Source organism: Chenopodium quinoa, unplaced genomic scaffold, assembly GCF_001683475.1.
Source record: "Chenopodium quinoa cultivar QQ74 unplaced genomic scaffold, ASM168347v1, whole genome shotgun sequence".
Classification (NCBI taxonomy): Eukaryota; Viridiplantae; Streptophyta; class Magnoliopsida; order Caryophyllales; family Amaranthaceae; genus Chenopodium; species Chenopodium quinoa.
The window spans coordinates 2,931,337-2,951,037 of record NW_018744537.1 but is presented as its reverse complement, the minus strand read 5'-3'; the positions used below and the strand labels follow the sequence as shown (position 1 = coordinate 2,951,037).

The 19,701-nt window shown below is 34.9% G+C and overlaps 3 protein-coding genes across 8 annotated transcripts; 1 reads left to right on the top strand and 2 right to left on the bottom strand.

Moving 5' to 3' along the window:
• Positions 1–517: 517 nt before the first annotated feature.
• Positions 518–5,762, bottom strand: LOC110698665 (pentatricopeptide repeat-containing protein At1g52620-like). Of its 5 annotated transcripts, none has more exons than XM_021876159.1 (4): positions 2,622–5,762; positions 1,571–1,643; positions 1,245–1,300; positions 518–1,076 (listed from the first exon to the last, which is right to left on the bottom strand). In XM_021876159.1, exon 1 carries the CDS (start codon positions 5,427–5,429, stop codon positions 2,943–2,945), a length of 2,487 nt encoding a protein of 828 aa, XP_021731851.1. In that variant the 5' UTR covers positions 5,430–5,762; the 3' UTR covers positions 518–1,076; positions 1,245–1,300; positions 1,571–1,643; positions 2,622–2,942. The 5 variants fall into 5 exon arrangements, with proteins under 5 accessions (XP_021731851.1, XP_021731852.1, XP_021731849.1 ...); XM_021876160.1 differs by having other exon boundaries at positions 518–946; XM_021876157.1 differs by having other exon boundaries at positions 518–1,300.
• A 2,443-nt stretch (positions 5,763–8,205) lies between these two features.
• On the bottom strand, positions 8,206–13,562 carry LOC110698664 (signal peptidase complex catalytic subunit SEC11A). Its single transcript, XM_021876156.1, has 8 exons — positions 13,335–13,562; positions 11,230–11,342; positions 10,614–10,685; positions 10,151–10,186; positions 9,618–9,663; positions 9,340–9,427; positions 9,062–9,119; positions 8,206–8,431 (listed from the first exon to the last, which is right to left on the bottom strand). Exons 1-8 carry the CDS (start codon positions 13,411–13,413, stop codon positions 8,381–8,383), a joined length of 543 nt encoding a protein of 180 aa, XP_021731848.1. The 5' UTR covers positions 13,414–13,562; the 3' UTR covers positions 8,206–8,380.
• A 3,559-nt stretch (positions 13,563–17,121) lies between these two features.
• Positions 17,122–19,327, top strand: LOC110698663 (DCC family protein At1g52590, chloroplastic). 2 transcript variants are annotated; one of them, XM_021876155.1, is made up of 5 exons: positions 17,122–17,347; positions 17,954–18,011; positions 18,265–18,363; positions 18,834–18,926; positions 19,046–19,327. In XM_021876155.1, exons 1-5 carry the CDS (start codon positions 17,182–17,184, stop codon positions 19,137–19,139), a joined length of 510 nt encoding a protein of 169 aa, XP_021731847.1. In that variant the 5' UTR covers positions 17,122–17,181; the 3' UTR covers positions 19,140–19,327. The 2 variants fall into 2 exon arrangements, with proteins under 2 accessions (XP_021731847.1, XP_021731846.1); XM_021876154.1 differs by having other exon boundaries at positions 17,125–17,347; positions 18,256–18,363.
• Positions 19,328–19,701: the final 374 nt, after the last annotated feature.

Sequence of the window (19,701 nt, the reverse complement as noted above, 5' to 3'; positions counted from 1 at the left end):
GAACTGTTTTATATCTAGTTTACACCACTAAGTAGATATGGAAACTGTTTTATTTCTAGTTTTCACCACTAAATAGATTTTATAATCGTATATTATTTATAATAATTTTCAAATTTGCGAACTTTTAGGTTTCTTGCATTTTCAAATTGCTTATTGAATACATAATATGATTTTATTAAATACTCTTGCCAGTGCACATCTTTAACCATCAATATTTCTTTTTATTTTTATTTTTTTGACGGAGACTGCAGCAGCTAGCAGTAGTACTATAAATCAAAAAAGGCCACATTGTCTGCACTAACAACAGAAGCAGCAGCCGGAGGAGTTTCCTGCATCCAAACCCTCACTTCTTCAAGAGAGGATTTGACTAATTTTTGCACAACCATAATTCCCTTATTTTTTAATATATTATGGCAAAAAATGATTCAGAAGTATGAATAATGGTAGGTAATAATGGTAAAAGTTGAATGTAAAATTTACTTCAATTTAAACTAATCATCATCTAACTCTCAAATGGTGGAGAGAATTGAGGTCCATTGTAGGAAGTTTAACAGACTTGAGCATTCCCAAAAATCTGTTCAAACTAAGTATACACTTCTGTCAAACATCTGACTTGATAGGCTAATTTACAATTGTCCATCCTAGGAACAGAATTTGCATATTCAAGAAAAGGAGAGGAAAAAGAACTGAGTGAACAGCTCAAGGCTTCAAATGTGTTTGATTAATACGTAACGAGGAGTGTCGTTCAGAACCCTTGGAGAAGGGCAGCCAGCTACTTCAGGATGTAGGTATGCCGTTTCTTACCCTTCACCTGTGATTTGAGCCTAACAGAGTTGTTTTCAGCTACTGTAAGCAATACACCTCTCTTCCTTGAATCAGTGAAAGCAATGAGTTTGCACAAGACACATGAAAACCACAAGTAGGTGAAGTAACCATTATTTGGTGCCTGAAAAACAGGGACAATGTTCAAACAAAATCTTGCGTCTTGTTATACTGCAACATACTCAGATAGCTGTGGGCAAGTCACGCTTGAACAGGCAATGTACTTCAGTAGCAATTTTTCATGCACATGTTAACTGTATGGTTGTATTCATACCAAAAGGAAAAAGTTAACACTTCACAGGAATATTATGTGACTGAAACAATGCATTATTGTCTCAGCACTGATTCACCTCGTACAGACCATGCAGTTTGTGTCAAAAAAAAAAAAAAATAAAAAAAAAAAAAAAGACCATGCAGTTTACCGGATTGCTAAGGCAGTTTTCTGAAGTGAAACCAAGGATGCCAATATGGAATTAACCTAAACAATGACAGAAAATTGTAGTCAGCTTCTACTAATAAATTGATATGGTTATCACACTAATACATCCTTCTCTTTTACACACAATACTCCCAAACTTAAAAAAAATGAAGTGAAAACTTGCAAGTGAAATTACAAAAAGCAACCTGACCCCCAACCCAAAGAATAGTAATGTATGTGAAAAGAAGACAATTGATCAAAGATTACAACATGGCAATTGCACCAAGGCATATTTTAGTTTGTCATTCCAACCAGAATCAAGAGTTTTACCATGTCTTGTACGGTAAAAGTATGTTACACCAACTCATCATGATGTGGTGTGAGTTACATAGTTGATCAGCACCTAAAAAAAGGGATGAGGGAGAGTGTAGTTAGCAGCCTACTTGGTCATGTTTTATAAGTGAAATTTTGGTTAGAAAAATGCTAGAATATACAAACCAATAAAGTAACATTAATTTCAGATGTATCATTCATATGCTTCAAAGTAAATACAATCCAGGTTCGTGCTTCTATCAAACAGTAAGCAAGCAAATCATAAAGAAAACCTGCCAGAAGTTCATCTATTATCTCTCATTGAAAGGTCAAAGATTATACTTTCATAGTAACTTTTTAGTGTAGGATTCTATACAAAGTGAGCTTGTTATTCCAGCTCCGACAGGGAATAACATACTTGAAACTCTTGGTTAGAAAGAAAGAAAATCATTACTACATTAGATACGAATCTACTCAGTTTTGTGAAAACATTCTTGGACCTCAATTCCAAGATATTATTGTCTCTCTAATGGCCCCTTCAACTCTTCAATTTTGTTTTACATATGAAGAACCAAATTGAAAGCACTCACCAGAATTATCATCTAAAGGCTATGATATGATGCCAGTTGCATACAATATGCAGAGAACAAGAAAATTTTGCTAGTTAAGACTTCAAAAGTAGTCATGATCAATCATCTCTAAAATCAGGTGCTCCATGACCCCAGAAAATCTCAGCCCCCAAAACCAGTGTTAAATTCTTTTCAAGATACCACCAGACAGTCCAGTAAACATCCATCATAGCTCTAAAGTTTTCCTCTAATCATCTTCTTCAACATATATATTTTTTTTTAACAGATAGTGTGGCGTTGGGGGTGGGAAACAACAAGGAAACACTTGACTAGGGCCCAGGAGGAAACACATAAAAACACCGAACAAATTAATTTGATAACTAAAAAATCCATGCATCTATAAAAAAAATATTATATATAAAAACAAAAAAAAAGGCACATGGTTGAAGAAAAGTTGGCAACAGACAAAGTTGAATAAGCAATAGGATTTCAAAACATACCAAAAGCCACAACAGTCAGAAGAGGACAGATCACGGTGCTCTTGGGACCAAATATATACACGATTCCTCCAATATGTCTCTCCTTTAAGTCTTCAACCATTAATAAACCACCAATTTATCAGGTTCATGAAGACTTTATCAATATGAAAACCCACTGATGAAATTTTAAGCACTACCAATCAACTGAACCCAAGAGTATAGTCATTTCTTGGTCTGTACAGAGTTAAAGTTCCCTCCCCATTATCATACAGACGCTGTATGGTGTTCAGCTTCATGGCTGGTAAACTTGCAATCGTCAACCAACTGATGCAAAACTTCCCATTATCTCGCAGAAGCTGTACGATGTTCTGCTTCATGGCCGTTAAACTTGCAATTTTCAAGTAACAGATGCAAAATGAATGAAACATCAGATGATGTTCCTTTGGGGAGATACATATCCAACAACTTTGAGTATCTTAAAGCAATATAGATCTCCTGCTCATTCAAACTAAACGTGATCAAATTTCTCCATTCCCTTGATCTTCCTTCCAAGCAAAGACCATGGAGCAAGGCAACAAAAGTAAATGATTCGTCAAGGATATTCCTATTCATAATTCTTTGTATCAGCTGCAAAGCAGTTGTGAGCATTCTGTGCTGACAAAGATAGATGAGAATGCAATTATATACCGACTTTCTGGGAGACAAATTATCAGAAAGCATTCTTTTGAAGAGGTTCAGAAAGATTGAATTTTCATGCTTTTCAGTATCATATTCCTTCTCAGCTATTGCAGCAGGCACAATATTGGTAAATCCATTAACTAGATAGTTAAATGTAACATTGTTTGGGGTGCATTTACTCATCAGCATTCCTTCAAATGTGGATGCTGCTTTTACAAGGTTGCCCTCTTTGCAAAATCCACCAATAAGTATGCTATATGTAATTACATTAGGCATCAAACCATGACATAGCATCTCCTTGAAAATTTTCTCAGCTCCAAATGTATCTCCTTGGCGACAATACCCATTAATAAGAGACGTATAAGTGACGACATTTGGTTTAAGTTTCTTTTCTACCATCTTTCTAAACATCCTTAATGCATTACTAAGGTCATGTTGCTTGACATAACCATCTATTAATGTTGAATAGGTGAATTCATCAGGAGAGAGGTGTCTCTGAGTCATTTTCTGGAAACAGAGCATTGCATCATTCATCCTCCCCAGTCTGCTGTATGACTTAATCATGGCATTGTATCCCACAACACCAGGATCTAAATCTTTTTCAACAGCAAGTTCAAAAATCTTCTTCGCTTCATCTAGATTACCATTTCTGGAAAATCCGTCAACCAATGTAGTGTAAACAAATGCATCAGGATGTACTTTATGGTCAAGCATCTCACAAAGCAACTGTTTTGCAGCTGAAAGCATCCCTTTTCTGAATAATCCACTCATAAGAACATTGTAAATTCCAGCATCAGGGATAACTCCCCTCTCAATCATTTGCTTTCGAATGTTTGATGCAGCTTCAATCTCACCACGAACAACAAGTCCATGCACAAGTGCTCCATAAGTAACCATATCAGGTTTATGACCTCTCTCTGTCATTTCAATGAGCAAACTGGAAGCCCTATCAGGGTCACCTTGTTTGCAATAGAAATGAACGAAAGGAGTATAACTATATTGATCAGGTGTCAAACCCCTTTTTCTGGCCTGCTCTAGAAATGCATTAGCTTCCTTCACATTCCCGTTGTTACATAAACCAGAAATTAGAATGTTATATGTCATAATATCTGGCTTACAGTAACTCTCCTTCATTCTTCTAACCATGTCGTAAGGTTCCACTGAACAACCATGTTTATACCGGAAATCAATTATATTATTATGAATCTGAACATTGACTGTCAAACCCCTCATCTTCATCTCCTCCAATAGTTTATCAACCTCTTCAAACTTCCCTTCTCTGCAAAGTCCATTTATCATAGCTCCATATGTCTCTACAGTAGGTAAAAACCCTTTCAACTTCATCTCTAGCAAAAGACAATTCGCCCTCGCAATCTCACCTCTCTTGCAGTACCCATCAATAAGAGTATTATAAAACACAACATTCGGCACACAATCCTTTCCCCACCTATCCTCAATCAATTTCCTTCCCTCATCAACTTTCCCTCGCTCGCACAAACCCCTCACCATGATACTCGTACTATAGTTATCGAAACAACACCTCCCACCACCACCACCGCCATCTCTCTTAAGCATTTCATCATACACCACTAGTGCAACCTCCATACGACGACACTTCACCAAACCATTAAGCAATGAATTGCAAGCATAAACACTAGGCATACAATCAAACTTATCATTCACTAATCTATACAATTCCCTAGCTTTATCAACTAACCCAGAATCAGAATAAGCTCGAATTAACACATCAAAAGCATCAATAGTAGGCAAAATACCATCATTTTTCATGCAAATTAACACATTTTCAACCTCATCAAATACCCTATTACTTCCTAAGAGCTTAAGAAGGGAAGAAAACGCATACCCATCAAGAGGAGAGCAATATTTTCGATTAGTAAACCATTCATAAAACTTCAACCCCAAGCCAACATCACCAATTCTATCAAAAACAAGATGGGCAATTTCTGAAGCTTCAATTGATTCTTCAGCGAGCTGGGGTTCGAGAAATTTGTCCCAATTTTGGTGGGTTCTGAGTAAATTGCATGCTTCATTGGCCAATTTCTTGATATGGGGTTCATAATGGGGTATTTTTGCTGGTTTTGAGTTGGGGTTTTGGCGAGGTTTGATGAGAGAAAGCAGTCTTTTGGACATGAGAGAGAGATTAAAAGGAGAAGTGTGTTAGAGTTGAAGAAGTGAATCTTGAGTGTTGGAAACATTGACGTTTGAATTTGTATTTATGCGCAGTTTTTCTGGGTTCAGTGATGAAAATGAAAGTATGGGAGTTTGAAGTTGTTGAGGGAAAAATAAACCAGGGAAGAGGAATGGGAAAGTGGACTTGACCCGAAACCTATCCATTGGGCCAAAAGAAAATTGTGTGTTAGTCGGGGTCCGATAGAATTGTCAAATTGGGTGCATCGTGCACGGGTTGGTTTTGAGTCAAGTCATTTTAGTCTCTGTTAATGTGGGGCTAGCGGTTTGAGGGTTGCAAATGAGCTGACATGTTCATAAGCCACTTGTGAACAAGCTCGATTATCGGCTTGCTTTGTCAATGAGTCATGTTCAAACACCAATACATCATTATGATTTCAATCGTTAATATCTCTAATTACCAATATATTAAGATTATAAACATTTGATATTAAAATAGTATAAATCGAGACGAATTTAACAAGATCTCACATGACTATATTTTTGTTTAAGTATAAATCATTAAAGCTAGTCAAAGTAAAACACATGAATAGTGTAAAAGTCAAACTGTTACAACTATAGTCACTCAAGGTCATTTTAAAAATATTTAAACTTTTTTCTATGGCACTAATTGTGAATAAAAAGAAACGAAGAGAGTATGGAAATTGATACCATAAGAGTACTATTATAGATGTTTGATTATGAAATACTACCTTTATTGATTGTTATATGCAACTTTAGAATTTTTAATATCTCACAAATAATACCCTAATGTTGTAGATAACAATTAACAGAGGTAGTACTACAATTCAAAATACTTGACACGGTTTGACTTTTTTAGCTCATCACTAACTAAATTTGACTATTTAAGTAAAGTACACTTTTTAAAAAAAAAAAAAAAATAAATTGTGTGTATGAGAATATATTAGAAATTTATGACACGTTCTCTAGCGCCATTGTGATCACAAACATATAACTAAAAAGATTTAAATGGTATAGAGGCGAATCTAAGATACTAAGTTTGGAGGGGCACTTAGTGAATAATTATGCAGACATAGTCTTTTATATAATCAATATAATTGAATTTTAAACCAAAATAAAGGAAACAAAAATATTTTTGGTGGGACCGGTGCCACCCAGGCACCCATCTAGGTCCGCCTTATGCATCGACCAGTATGAAAAACAGAAATATAGCAAGTAAAAAAATGAAGGAAGTCCAAAGTATTATAGAGTAGGATAGATAAAACAGGTCAGAATACAGGCAGAAATGAAACCAAAAAAAGAAGGAAGTCAGAAATGTAGCCAATAATAGAATTAGAGATTAGACATACATACCTCCATAAAACAGGTCAGGATACAGCCAAACAAAGATAAATGCTTAACACAAGACAAGGGTCTGATGAAAGAAACCAGAATATCTTCATGTATTAAGACATCATTAATGGTTTGATCTGCTTTCACAAGACAAGGAATTAATGAGATAGAGTAATTGTATGCTATGTTATCCAACTCAGATACGCCAAATTAGGAGCATAGCTGCAGTTTTTTTGATAAGCAAACACAATTTCCGAAGGGAAGTTGAACAGATAGAAGTGTGATGGACATGGTTCAAGTTGTAAATGTACAGAGTACTTTTGATCATCAATATCTTTAATTTATAAAGAATGTACTCGGTACTCGTACATGGTTTTGAATGTTTCGAGGAACTCCAATCCATACATCTAAAAGGAAAAAATGAGAGGATGTTGTGAACATATTTCCTTTCCCCAAACTTCCATGATTATAGAATTATTATAAAATTATTTTGATTGACCACAAATTAGGGACAGAGGAAATGGCATAAGCAAAACAATAAATATGAGCACACTTTTCGAATCAAAAGGCAAATTGTTGTTCGACAAATCTCAATTAAGCAAAACATGGACAGATAATAATGCATATATAAAACAGCCCACAAATGATTAATTAGAGGATATTTATAGTGTCAAACGTAAATACCTGAATTTCTATATGTTTGAATTAGTACTGTAAAAATTGATTGATTCCCTCCTTCAATTAATATCATAAATTAAAGTCAAACAAAAAAAAATGATTGAGATAATTATAATTGATTTTATAATCAGTGATCAGATACAATTAGGGTTATATAAAAATTACTTGACAGAAAAGAATCAATTAATTAATCATAATAAAATAGGATTATTTAAGTTAATCAAATTTATCTCTATCATTATTAACCCGTAATTTCATAAGCAAACTGAACTAGTATCAAAATCCGAAATACAAGAATATACAGAGTTTAATTGACGACCTAAAGGTGGTCAGGTAGTTCGGGTCGCCGGCAGTGAAAGGGGAGGGGATAAGGGTGGAGATGGTGGTGTGGACGGTTGGTGGTTATTAATTTTTTCAAGTGTAAAACCATAGTTAATTTTAATTGACTATTTAATAATATAAGGTTATTAGTGGGATAAAATTCTAAAACAAGGTCATTTTGTATAGATAAAATTCTAAAACAAGATCATTTTGTATAATTCAATTTCAAGAGGATTACCATTTATGTGTAGCAAAACTTAGGGGTCACCATTAAGAATTTCCCTATCAATTTTCGCTCTCTCACATTATACCTAGTGGTCCCCAATCATATTTCTCTCTTATTTTTTTCAAATTTTTTATTCCTAACCATACCCGTTTATATATTACTTTACTCTTTTGCCTTAAACTTCGCACACAAGGGAGGGAGTAGCTAAACTTGTGTCAATTTATATCATCATTGTATCATGTCTACAACATCAATACATTTTGGCCAAAATCTCCATGTAAACTTTTGAATTTTAGTTTCCGAATAACTGATACATGAGGCATTAAGGACTAAATAAATGTTGCTAAGTCACAAAACACGTCGTTCTTGGCACCAGCTAGTCCTTTGAAGTAATGACAAGTAAACCCAGGGCACCTATCAATATATACTGCAACAAGAAACAAAAAATGGTTGTTACTCTAAAAGTCTGAAAATGAAGATAAACTGTTAAATAATTAATTGAATTATACGCAAATTAAGATATCTTGTGAAAAGAGAAACTAAATAACGTGTACACGAGTATTGAATTAATCCCATGAACATGCCAGTAAGAATTAGCCCCGTTTGCTTTTTCATGCCTTCTTAAACTACTAAAAGTAAGGTACAAGGGGGCAATTGGTCACATGAGAAAAGGGCCGAGAATAATAAAAGCAAATACAAGAGGAAAACGAAGAAGAAATTTCGTTACAAATTGTTAAAAGTGTTTAATTTAAGTTGGAAATGAAATCTACATCTGTATTAAAAGTGCGTGATAACTCAATTAAACAAAACAATTTGAACCTCCCATTCCCCCCACCCATCCACTATTTGTAAATCAATGATTTCAACTTCACTCTTACCACTCATCATCTATAACAACGGTCCAGCACCACTCCTAAGAGTCCTAACCCAACGTACAACAATTGAGATTTAAGAAATAACAAGGGTTAAAAAAGACAACTTAACCGACATTACACAACAATGAAACTCTTAAGTTAAAATTTGGTAGAAACTTTTACATGAATTCAGGATTTCTTACCTTGATCACTGGCTTTTCAGTCATGATGATTGTAACCCAGCCAACATATGGTAGGAATCTAAAGTATGGATATTGGGGGGAAAAAAAAACAAATATAAACCGTTAGAAGCAGAAACACATATTACTGTAACATCAAAAATATAGCAAGACATCTACGTGATGAGAAAGCCCAAAAGTGCAATTGGTTACATTCTATAGTAATGCTTGACAATACTGGTATGGCCAAAAGACTGATCATTTACGGCAAGTTCACAAGCAAAAAGGTAGCAAAGGCTTACCCTACAGCTCTGCCCATTATATGGTGTCGTTGCAGCCACTGTTGACCATGAGCATACAAAAGCCTGTCATCGCCATAATTGTTGTCACCTGAAAATGGCATCGAAAGATGAAGTCAGAGGGAGACCGGAAGAAGAACACAGCAAGTCATGGCATGAGAAAAAGAGTGCCAATAGCCATAGAGTGACAAACCCAGCCAATCAAGGCCTACATTACCAAAATGGGTAATGCTACCACCCAACAACTGAAACAGAAAGTTTAAATTAAGATATGATAGTACCTTTTGTAAGGACGTCAACTTCGCCAGTATCTTTTCGCTCGTGAACCTGTCATAGATTGATAACAGTAAATAACCATATGTTGAAACATAAAAGTTAAAGAATTCTACTCATTGAATTGCATCCGATATTATCAAAGGATTAATGCAGTTCTTCAGATCTATCACCAGAAGATTAAGAACATGTGGCTGATAATTCTATCACTTTATCTTGGAGATAAACTTCATCAATTTTATGCATAAATGCAGTATTTTGTTTTCATACCAACCCCAAAACACAAAGAGGATGATTTCCAAGTAACATTAACTAAGCTTTACAAAGCTGCATTTGGTGCATGTAATCAGAATAATCTATTTCAACTCTAAAATGTAAAGTAAACACAAGACTCAAATTTTGATTCATTCATTTCAATCCTAAAATGCTCACACGGCCAACTGAATTCAGAACAACCAAATCATAGACTTTGCAAGCTGGAATTTTTAACTACTTATCTATAACCTTCTAAAAGAGATAGTAATTAGTATGTGCGACATACCTTGATAACTCGATGGACAATTGGAATTTCACGGCCCTGCAAAGAAGTAGCAAATAACTTTATATTGGTTGATAAGCAAGGCAAACGGCAGAAGCCTGGTAACAACCAATTATGCACAGATCTTTACAAACCAAAGATAAACAAAAGGCTGTAATAAAATGTCTCCAATAACAAGCAGTAAGACAATTATGTTATAGCAATCAGCCATACAAAGAAAATCTTGCGCTCCTAATCAGTCATACAAACATATTGTAGAGTAATTAAAGCCATATAATTACCAAGAAAAGAAAAAAAAGAAAAAAAAAAAAAGCGTTGTTTAAAATTTAACCAATCTGGGTGCAGATCTCATTCAAAACAAAGCTATAAATACAGATTTAATCCTAATTAGTTAGCAAGTTCTAATTTTTATTAACTCATATAAAACTATAACATTTAAAGCCAAAAAAAGCAAAATAGTACTTACATCAACGTTAAACACAACTATTTCCCCAGCACGAATAGGTTCCTTGCTCATATGTAAAAACAATATATCTCCCTGTCACAACAGAATAACATCAAGTTAGGCATTTATCTGAAGAAAAGCAATTTATCAGTCATTTAATTGGAGTAAAAAACATAAAGTGGCAAAAAATGTGTGAAACATGTTCGACCAAGGTGACTAAATGAATGAGCACAATTATGTCTTAGTTCTTAGTTGTCTTGCTAAATCAATCAGATGAGCAATGACATAAATTTAGACAAATGATCACCATGTAAGCCTAAGGCATTTTAAACAATTGTTACTCACAATAAAAAAAAAAAAAAATACAAAATAAAAATTAAAATGAAAAGTAAAGAGGAAATAAGCAAACCATTCTATTCAGCCGCAAAAAAAAAAAAAAAAAAAAAAAAAAAAAAAAAAAAAAAAAAAAAAAAAACCATCCCAAACATACATTGTAATCGATAGAAAATCTATTAATCTGTATATGCCTCTAAAGGTAGTCAAAGTAAATCAAACTTTGACTACCTTTACTATCTATTAACCTGTATATACCTATGAAATGCTTAACCATGGAAACTCATAATCAGGCATGACTCACCCTCTTGAAACCAGGTTCCATGCTTCCAGAAAGGACAACGACGACAGGAGATTCACTACCAGTAAAGCACATCAACGCCTTCCATATTATTAGTGCAGAGGTAACAATCATCCCTGCGTGACAGTAAGGCAAATATTAATTACCAAATTAAAACCTACATCACATAAGAAAGCACACATCAGTAAATAATATTATGAAATACTATGGAGTATTCGTTAATTCAATTGACGCTGTCAATTAACTTTTACATGCTTTCATGTCAGCTATATCTTGCAGCGTACTATACATGTCTTAGCCAAAGTCACAAAAAATTACTCCCTACATAATTCAAGTATTCAACACAATGCATTCAGTCAAAGATTTTTACTTCTGTCATTTTCATCATCACACAATTCCACATTGTGCATAAAATTCTTATATTGCAAATTTATTCAGTTGAACACCTTTAAGAAAAAAAATCTACCAAATTTTAAAACATTTTCGAGCTTCACCACCATCTTCACCTAGGAAGTCAGTCAAACCTTAGGGAGGTTGTGATGTGGATCTCTTGCAAACTATAATAATATTGGATCTTCGAATTTTAGCAAGAACTAAAGAATTACACAAAAATTGAAAGGATAGATCCCAATTGAGGGTTTCTTGTCAATCGCAGTCAACAAGATGTACAAAAGTCGCAGTTTTGTGTTTGGTTTAACTCCCTAAACCTAAACCCTATGTTACATGGACTCGGGAATGGGTGTCGGACACGGGCACATGTCCAAGTGTCTGATCCGGCAAATCCCAATATTTTAGGACACGAGGACTCTTTCCGATATTTGGACACGGGTATGGGGCACGTCAATATATCACTTAAATTTATATAAATAAATTGCAAATTACAAAAGCTTTAAATTTTTCATTACGTCCACCCCTATTTTTTTTTATTTTAGTTCTTTCCTCGATAAATTCTCCTAATAAATGGCAATTTTCATCTCTCCATCTTCTCTATATCAATTGTACTCTTCAACAAGATGTGTTCTTCTTTCATGTTTCTCCTCTTTTTTCCTCTCCACTCTTAATGAAAGTGTCCGAGTGCACAATGAAGGGTCAGGGTCGAACACGTGTCCGTGTCCGTGTCGACACGACACAGACATTTCGCGATTTTAGCCGTGTCCAAAACTCATCAAATGAAATTTTTATCATCATCTCTCGTCATAAAAATCATTATTGATATGCACCCATATTAGGGTGAAAAATCGCACAAAATAAGATAGATAACTAATAATCATATCCCAAAATAAGATAAAATATTAAGTATCTTAATCCTCATATATCTCCTAATCATATTTGTAACCAACTACTAAGAAAATTCAAATTGCACTATTGCTCCCGCGTTGGATTATAATGGCCTTCACTGGAATTTCCTTTTGTTTTTTTGGAAACAGAGAAATACATTTATCTTTGGACAAAAGAAGTTTGATCAACCTCATGACATTGCCAACAAAGCCCTCTCTTGCTTGGGAATGCACTGTAGCCCAAGTCTTGCCTACTTAGATTTTTGAACGCCCCCCTAACTTTGCATTCCTGGCACCATGTCCAAATTGATGCACCCTCCATTCTAATGTTCTTTCAAGTGAGTTTAGGAAAGCAGCTTAGTGAATGTAACTAAGATTGCGGAAAATATATATCTGTCGGATTGTACAAGGCTCTACGCCATGAACTCTATTAATTACTGTAATTTCTCCCTTTTCAAAAAAAAAAAAGACCTTTGAATTCAACGACGAGTATTTCTTTGAATTACAAATCTTTTAACTTCCCTGGTAACAAATTGACCAATTTGATACAAAAAATCCCAGAACTTTCTCAATGCTGTAATCAAGCATGACTCAATTACCCTAAAAAAAACAAAAATCAAATTTCCATGAAATCAAACAAATTAACACCAATTATAACAAAATCTCATATAATAACCTATAATTCCAAAACCCTAAAATAAGAGCAAACACCAATTGAGCAACAGTCGTATACAATCAAACACCAAAATAAAATCGATCAATTAAGCAAACGATGAACGATAATAGGTTAAAATTGAGGATTGAAAAAGAAGAAGGGGCTAAAGGACGAACCAAGACTGACGGCTTGATGGACAAGTTGTCTGATCTGAATGGATTTGACAGCGTCGATTTGATCGCTAACCCACGCCATTTTCTCTCTCTTTTGACCAGAATCCGGCGAGATTTGACGCCCGGTGACTCAACCTCCTTCTTCTCGTATTGGGAAGCTATAAACGATGTTTACTGTAAAGACATTGGCTTAAGTGAGCATTTATCGGAATATTTTTTTTTTTTTTTTTTTTTGGGCTTCAAGATTATGGCCCATTTCTCACTTTTCTCTATAAGTATTGTAATTTTTATTATCTAACTTGTCTACGGCCTTGTTTAGTTCAAGTTATTTTTACTTACTTTAGAAAAAGAAGTTTAGATCACATCAGATTAGAAAAATAAGTTCAAAACATATTAGATTAAAAAAATATAAGTTTAAAAAAAATAAGTTCAGATCAGATCATTGTTTTATGTGAGATTTTTTATCACTAAATATCTATAATTTCGTAGTGAAAAAGAAAATATGAAAATTATACATTAATAAAATACACATTTTTTCTTACCCCACTAGATATTTTTTTTATTTTTCATATAGACTATTGTACATATAAATTCAGACTAGACCAAATCACATCAGATAAGTAAAAAAAAAAGTGAACTAAACAAGCCTTGACTATAATCATTACTTGTATACTATTAATAAAATGAACTTTCACCTTAACGATGTTAATGAGCTGAGAAAATGAACAACAGTGAGCTTAGGCTGAACTCGAGCTCAAAACTTGTTGAGCCTTAGATTTTGAGCTCGGGTCGGGCTGTCGAGGTTTGCTCATAAATGCTCAAGTATAAACTAATAATTAAACTTTAGGAAAAATACATTTAATAATCCCAACTATTGCCGATTCACTTCTAATAATCCCAATTAAGGTTTATTTTTTAATAATCCTAACTATGAGGTCAGTTTGCCTCCAATGGTCCCAACCGGTCAACAATGGATCAATGACCTGTTATAACTAGTGACCATGACACGTGTCAAAATGTGATTGGTCCAAATTAAACAAATAAAAAAAAACCCAAAACCTAGCCAGTCAGCCAACCTAACCCCCACCACGCACCAAACCATAACCCCAAAAACCGGCCGGCCAACCCCTTTAACCACCAAAATCGGCCAGCGACCCTCTACCACCCATCTAACCCACCCCCGACCTCCGAAACCACTAACCCAGCCCACCCCGACCCCAAAAACCACCAACCTATCCCACAACAACCCTCGAAACCAGACCCCCTACTTGAATTCGCCGCCATAACCGCCCCTCCTCCCTTCTCCCACCGCCGAAAAGGTCGAAATGGGGAGGAGGGGCGATTTTGGTGGCGGAGGAAGGGGCGTTTTTTTTTTGTTTGAATTGGTTTTCCGGCGAAGGGGAGGAAAGGGAGGAGATTGGTTTAGGGGGTTGGGGTGGATCGGGTGTGTGTGTTCTGGGGTTTGGGAGGGCCGGCCGACCATTTTCGGGGGGTTAGGGAGGTGGCCGGCCGGTTAGCTGTTGGTTGGCTGGGAATGGTGGGGGTTGGTTGGGATCGATTTTTGTCTTTTTTTTTATTTATTTAATTTTTTTTTTTTAAGAAAAAAACTTTGGTGAATCATGTGATGACATCTGACGTTTGAAAAATAAAAAAAAAAAACCCCTTTTAGCAGGTAACTGATTTTTGGGACAAAATACACTTTAATAATCCCAACTTTGCTCAATTTACTTTAAATAATCCCAACTTTTACCTGTGTTTTCTTTCTTCAATCCCAAACTGGTCAACAAAAGTCAATGACCTGATATTCCAGGTTACCTGACACGTGTCAAGTTGTGATTGGTCCAAAAATAAATAAAAAAATAGATATAATTTAAAATTAAATTAAATAAAAAAAATAATAATAATAAAAAAAAATAATTAAACCCAACCCCAGCCTAACCTGCAGCAGCCTCCCCTTCCCAGCCCTAACCTCTGGCAGCCTCCCATTCCCAGCCCACCCACTTAACCACCCCCCTCCCTTGTCGCACTACCAGTTACAACCCCCTCCTTCTGTCCACCGCCGAAGTTGCCTCCCTTCCCAACCCACATCGCCGAATAAAACCGCCACCACCTTCCTCGTAACCCCCCTCCCTCCCCTCGAAACCCCTCCTCTACCCCAACCCACACCACCAAAAGCGCATTAAGTCTGCAACTACACACTAGTTGTCTTTGTACTATTTCCAAATAAAACCCTCTTAGTTATGGCCCTTATGGGAAGCTCACTATGAGTATCGATCTAGCTAGGAATGAATTAATTGTGTTTGTTTTCAAAGGCAATATAGCATGGAAGATGGTGGTCAGCTCAGAATGTAGTGATGCATGGGGCCTGGAGCCTTAGGCCCCATTCACTTCACCTTATTCTTTCTAAACTGAAATTATTTTTACTGAACTGAAATTAATTTTACTAAATTGAAATTATTTTTGCTAAATTAAATTATTTTTACTGAATTTCTATTATATTTCTTCTTTAAAGTTACTGAATTTTACTGAATTGAACTTATTTTTACTGAATTGAAGTTATTTTTACTGAAATGAAATTATTTTTACTTAATATTATTTTTTTAAGGTGAAGTGAACAGGACCTTAGTCAGAGTGCATCACTATTGAGTATGAAGGGGAAAGGTGTGGGTGGGGTCTAGAGTTCCGGTGGGAAGGGGATAGTTTTTCCTTTTTCTTTTTTTTTTTTTTTTTTTTTTTTTTTATAAAAAAAGAAACTTTAACTAATTTTTTTTATTTGTTGAACATCCAACACGTGGCAAACAACTTGCTTTAATTTTTTTTTAACGTATTCTTCGAGTAACCGGTAATCGAGATTGAAGAAAGAAAACGTAAGCTAAAGTTGGGATCATCGTTGTCAAAATCGCGATCCGGATCGTAGGATCGTGCGATCCTACGATCCCATTTTAGCCAAATGATTCGCATCGGATACAGAATCGCAGAGTAAGCAGGATCGTTGTAGGATCGGTCAGGATCGCACGGGATCGGTCAGGATCGTACAGGATTGGGTGGGATCAGACGATCCTGTTTTTCATTTAAACTATTATTAGTTTGTACAGGATCGGATAGAATCGTGCAGGATCAGTCAGAATCGAGTAGGATTGGTCAAGATCGTACGATCTTACTTTTTACTTATTAAAATGAGCCTAATGTAATCAAACTTTTCTCTAAGCTAAGAAAATTACTATCCAACTACTAAAACTTTAAATTTTACCATTTTTATGGCTTAAAAACTGTTATCTAATTATGTAACAACCCTTTTATTACTATTTTTATCAATTTTGTAGAATCTTACGATTCCACTATTCGATTTTGCCGATTCGATCCTACTCCTCTCACCGATTCAAAGTAGGATCCCGATCCTGATAACCTTGGTTGAGATTAATGCAGAATAATCAATAGTTAGGATTATTTAAAGTAAACGGGCAAAGTTGGGATTATTAAAGTGTATTTTTCCATGTAAACCTTAGTTGGGATTATTAGAAGTAAATCGACAATAGTTAGGATTATTAAAGTGTATTTTTCCTAAACTTTATATACATATCACTAAAATGCGTCTTATAATACATATCTTTAGCTCGTTTTCTTTGTAACTGACCACACCGTAACAAAACACAATCTCTAACCAAATAACCCCGATCATACGGTGTAATCATCCACCTATAAACAGAATACACCTTAAAATAGGTAAATGGTGACAAAATATCCACGTGGATCACCTGCACACACGCCTTTCTCTTGTAAAAGAGTGAAGCAAACTCTTAAACAACCAAAAACGGTAACAGAAACAGAAGCTCTCTTTTTTATTGACAAAATGGCGACAATGTTTGCGGGCGGATTAAGCTTAGCAGCGACGGTTCCCCGTCGAATTCCGATAATTTCTATGTCGGCGACACGTGTCTCCGGCGATAAAACGGATTGGATGGAAGCCACTTCTACTTTCTTTGACAAGGACTCCCGCCCAATCATGCTCTATGACGGTAATTTTTTTTTTTTTTTTTTTTTTTTTTTTTTGAAGATTTGTTATATAAATTTCTAAATTTTTTCGTTGATATTAAAGTTTGGTGATGAAATTCTTTTTAATGAATTAGTTATTAATTATTAATGTGTGGGTTTGAAATTATGTGATGAGAATTAATTGTAATATGAACTAGTAACGTGACAACTAAATCCGGGGAATAATCTTTGTAAGTGGATGATTCACATTAACGTTGTTTAGCTCTTTTAATGGCTTAAAGGGCAACTGGATTGTGCTTTGATTCAATCTTAGGGTTTTGGTGGATTTTTAATTTTGTACCATTGATTGATTGGGATTTTTTAAAATTTCAGAATGGATGAAATTGAATTTTCATTACAATGTGAAAATTTCAATTCTTAAATTCGTATATCATTTACAGCTTAGGCCTTGGTCCATTTGGAAGAGCTGCACTTTTACTTGATTGTGATTGTGTTTGCATGCCTTTGTGATTGTTTGCAGACATAACTGTATTAGGTAGGCTTGGTTATGTTAGAGAATTTGATCGTTTTTGCTTTATTTGGAAAGCATTATGTAAGAGCATTATCTGAACTATTGTGTCATGTATCAGGTGTTTGCAATCTGTGTAATGGTGGTGTGAAGTTTGTTCGTGACAATGATCGCAATAGGTTGGTTCCTTCCCTTTCTCCACGAAGATCTCTACCTTTTTTTCCTCCGTTTATGAAGTTATCATATCAGTGACTTAATATCAGAAGGAAGTCATATGATTGTATTACATGGCTAAATGAACGTCTGTAAGAAATGCGAAGGAATGTTTGCCTTGTGCTTATAGGCCGTATTCTATTAGTACGATATTCTATTTACATGCATGTCTGTATAAAAGAAAAAAATTTATATGATGCTATATTGCAGGAATATTAGATACGAAGCTTTACAAAGTGAATCGGGAAAGATGTTGCTAAGGAGATCAGGAAGAAATCCTGATGATATATCCAGTGTTGTCCTGGTTGAAAAAGAGAGGTATGCTATATATAGCCTTAGAAGCTAAATGCTTAAGTACATTAGTTTGGATTGAAGGACTAGTTTTTTGTTGAGATCATTTGAGTTTATTGGCCTACTATTCTAGAGTAGAATGTAGAACGAGAATTCACTGCTCTGCCTATTCATAAACCTGTATGAGAACTGAGAGGAAACCAATCTGTATCGAGTCATGTAGGAAATTTATGCGAGTAATGTGCACAATCAATGAGAATTACAGAAGTTTCTTTTCTCTTAGTATCCACTGTTATGAATTATACTGAATTCACCAATTTTTTGAAATTTTCAGTGTCTAACTGCATGTCATTCACTCTTTGCATCACCATACACTGAGGATAATGTGATTGTTGCTAGCTTGCTGCATATGATAATCTTTACCAACATTCATCGAGTTTATGTCTCAGAGACTCAGAACCAATAAATTTTTAAAATCAAACGTGTATTTTCTGCAGATCTTACATCAAGTCTGAAGCTGTATTAAAGATCATGGAATACATCAATTTACCATTCCCACAGTTGGCATTATTTCTAAATCTTGTACCTCTGTGAGTAACCTTTTCTTTTTTGATCCTGTTTAAGAAATTAAATAATCCATACTTCTCATTTGCAGCTTGGCGAATCTCTAATTTGACCTTTAGCTTCTATTTTTTGGTAACTTCCACAGGTTCATTCGTGATTTTGCATATGACAACGTAGCAAACAACCGTTACAACATATTTGGTAAGTCAGAGTCATGCGAGATATATGCAGATCAGTGAATGTCATCATTTAAAATATGTAGATAGGCTATAGTATTAGTTATAATATCATCTGAATATACAGGTAGATTGGTAATGTTATGGAAAGTTGATGAAGCACTTTGCTCAGCTTTCGACTGTAATTGAACCTTTGTACTTGATAAAGGAGAGCATATAGAAGTCATTGTATACATACATAGATATCTTTACAACTATCTTAACACACTAATTAGCTGAATATTTAGAGGAACAGAAGTACAGAACACAATTAACACAATTTTATGTTCATCTTGCTAACAACCAATGATAAACTACAAAAGCACAAATAACGTAACAAATGCAAAGTACTACTTAAGCTTCTGAAACCATTACATGAGCATAATAGAATGATAAAGAAAGGATTAAAAGAGGGCAATAAAAAAAGGCATGAGAAGAAAGAAACCACATTGGTGCATATGATGCAGGCAAACTTAGCAGTAAGGTTTATATAAGCTCCACGAAGCTGGATTTCTTTGGTTGTTCGTGATCCACATCGAGTATTTTCTGTGTAGAGCACTGATACAAGATGATGAAATTTTTTGCC

What these genes read in the sequence shown, in the direction of transcription:
- LOC110698665 (XM_021876157.1), bottom strand. Translation starts at nt 5,429, where the DNA reads ATGTCCAAAAGACTGCTTTCTCTCATCAAACCTCGCCAAAACCCCAAC.
- LOC110698664 (XM_021876156.1), bottom strand. Translation starts at nt 13,413, where the DNA reads ATGGCGTGGGTTAGCGATCAAATCGACGCTGTCAAATCCATTCAGATC. An exon ending in ATAATGGGCAGAGCTGTAGG is followed by an intron (nt 9,120 to 9,339) that starts GTAAGCCTTTGC and finishes TCCATACTTTAG; the next exon opens with ATTCCTACCATATGTTGGCT. An exon ending in CTGAAAAGCCAGTGATCAAG is followed by an intron (nt 8,432 to 9,061) that starts GTAAGAAATCCT and finishes TTCTTGTTGCAG; the next exon opens with TATATATTGATAGGTGCCCT.
- LOC110698663 (XM_021876154.1), top strand. Translation starts at nt 17,182, where the DNA reads ATGGCGACAATGTTTGCGGGCGGATTAAGCTTAGCAGCGACGGTTCCC. An exon ending in CCCAATCATGCTCTATGACG is followed by an intron (nt 17,348 to 17,953) that starts GTAATTTTTTTT and finishes GTCATGTATCAG; the next exon opens with GTGTTTGCAATCTGTGTAAT. An exon ending in CGTGACAATGATCGCAATAG is followed by an intron (nt 18,012 to 18,255) that starts GTTGGTTCCTTC and finishes GCTATATTGCAG; the next exon opens with GAATATTAGATACGAAGCTT.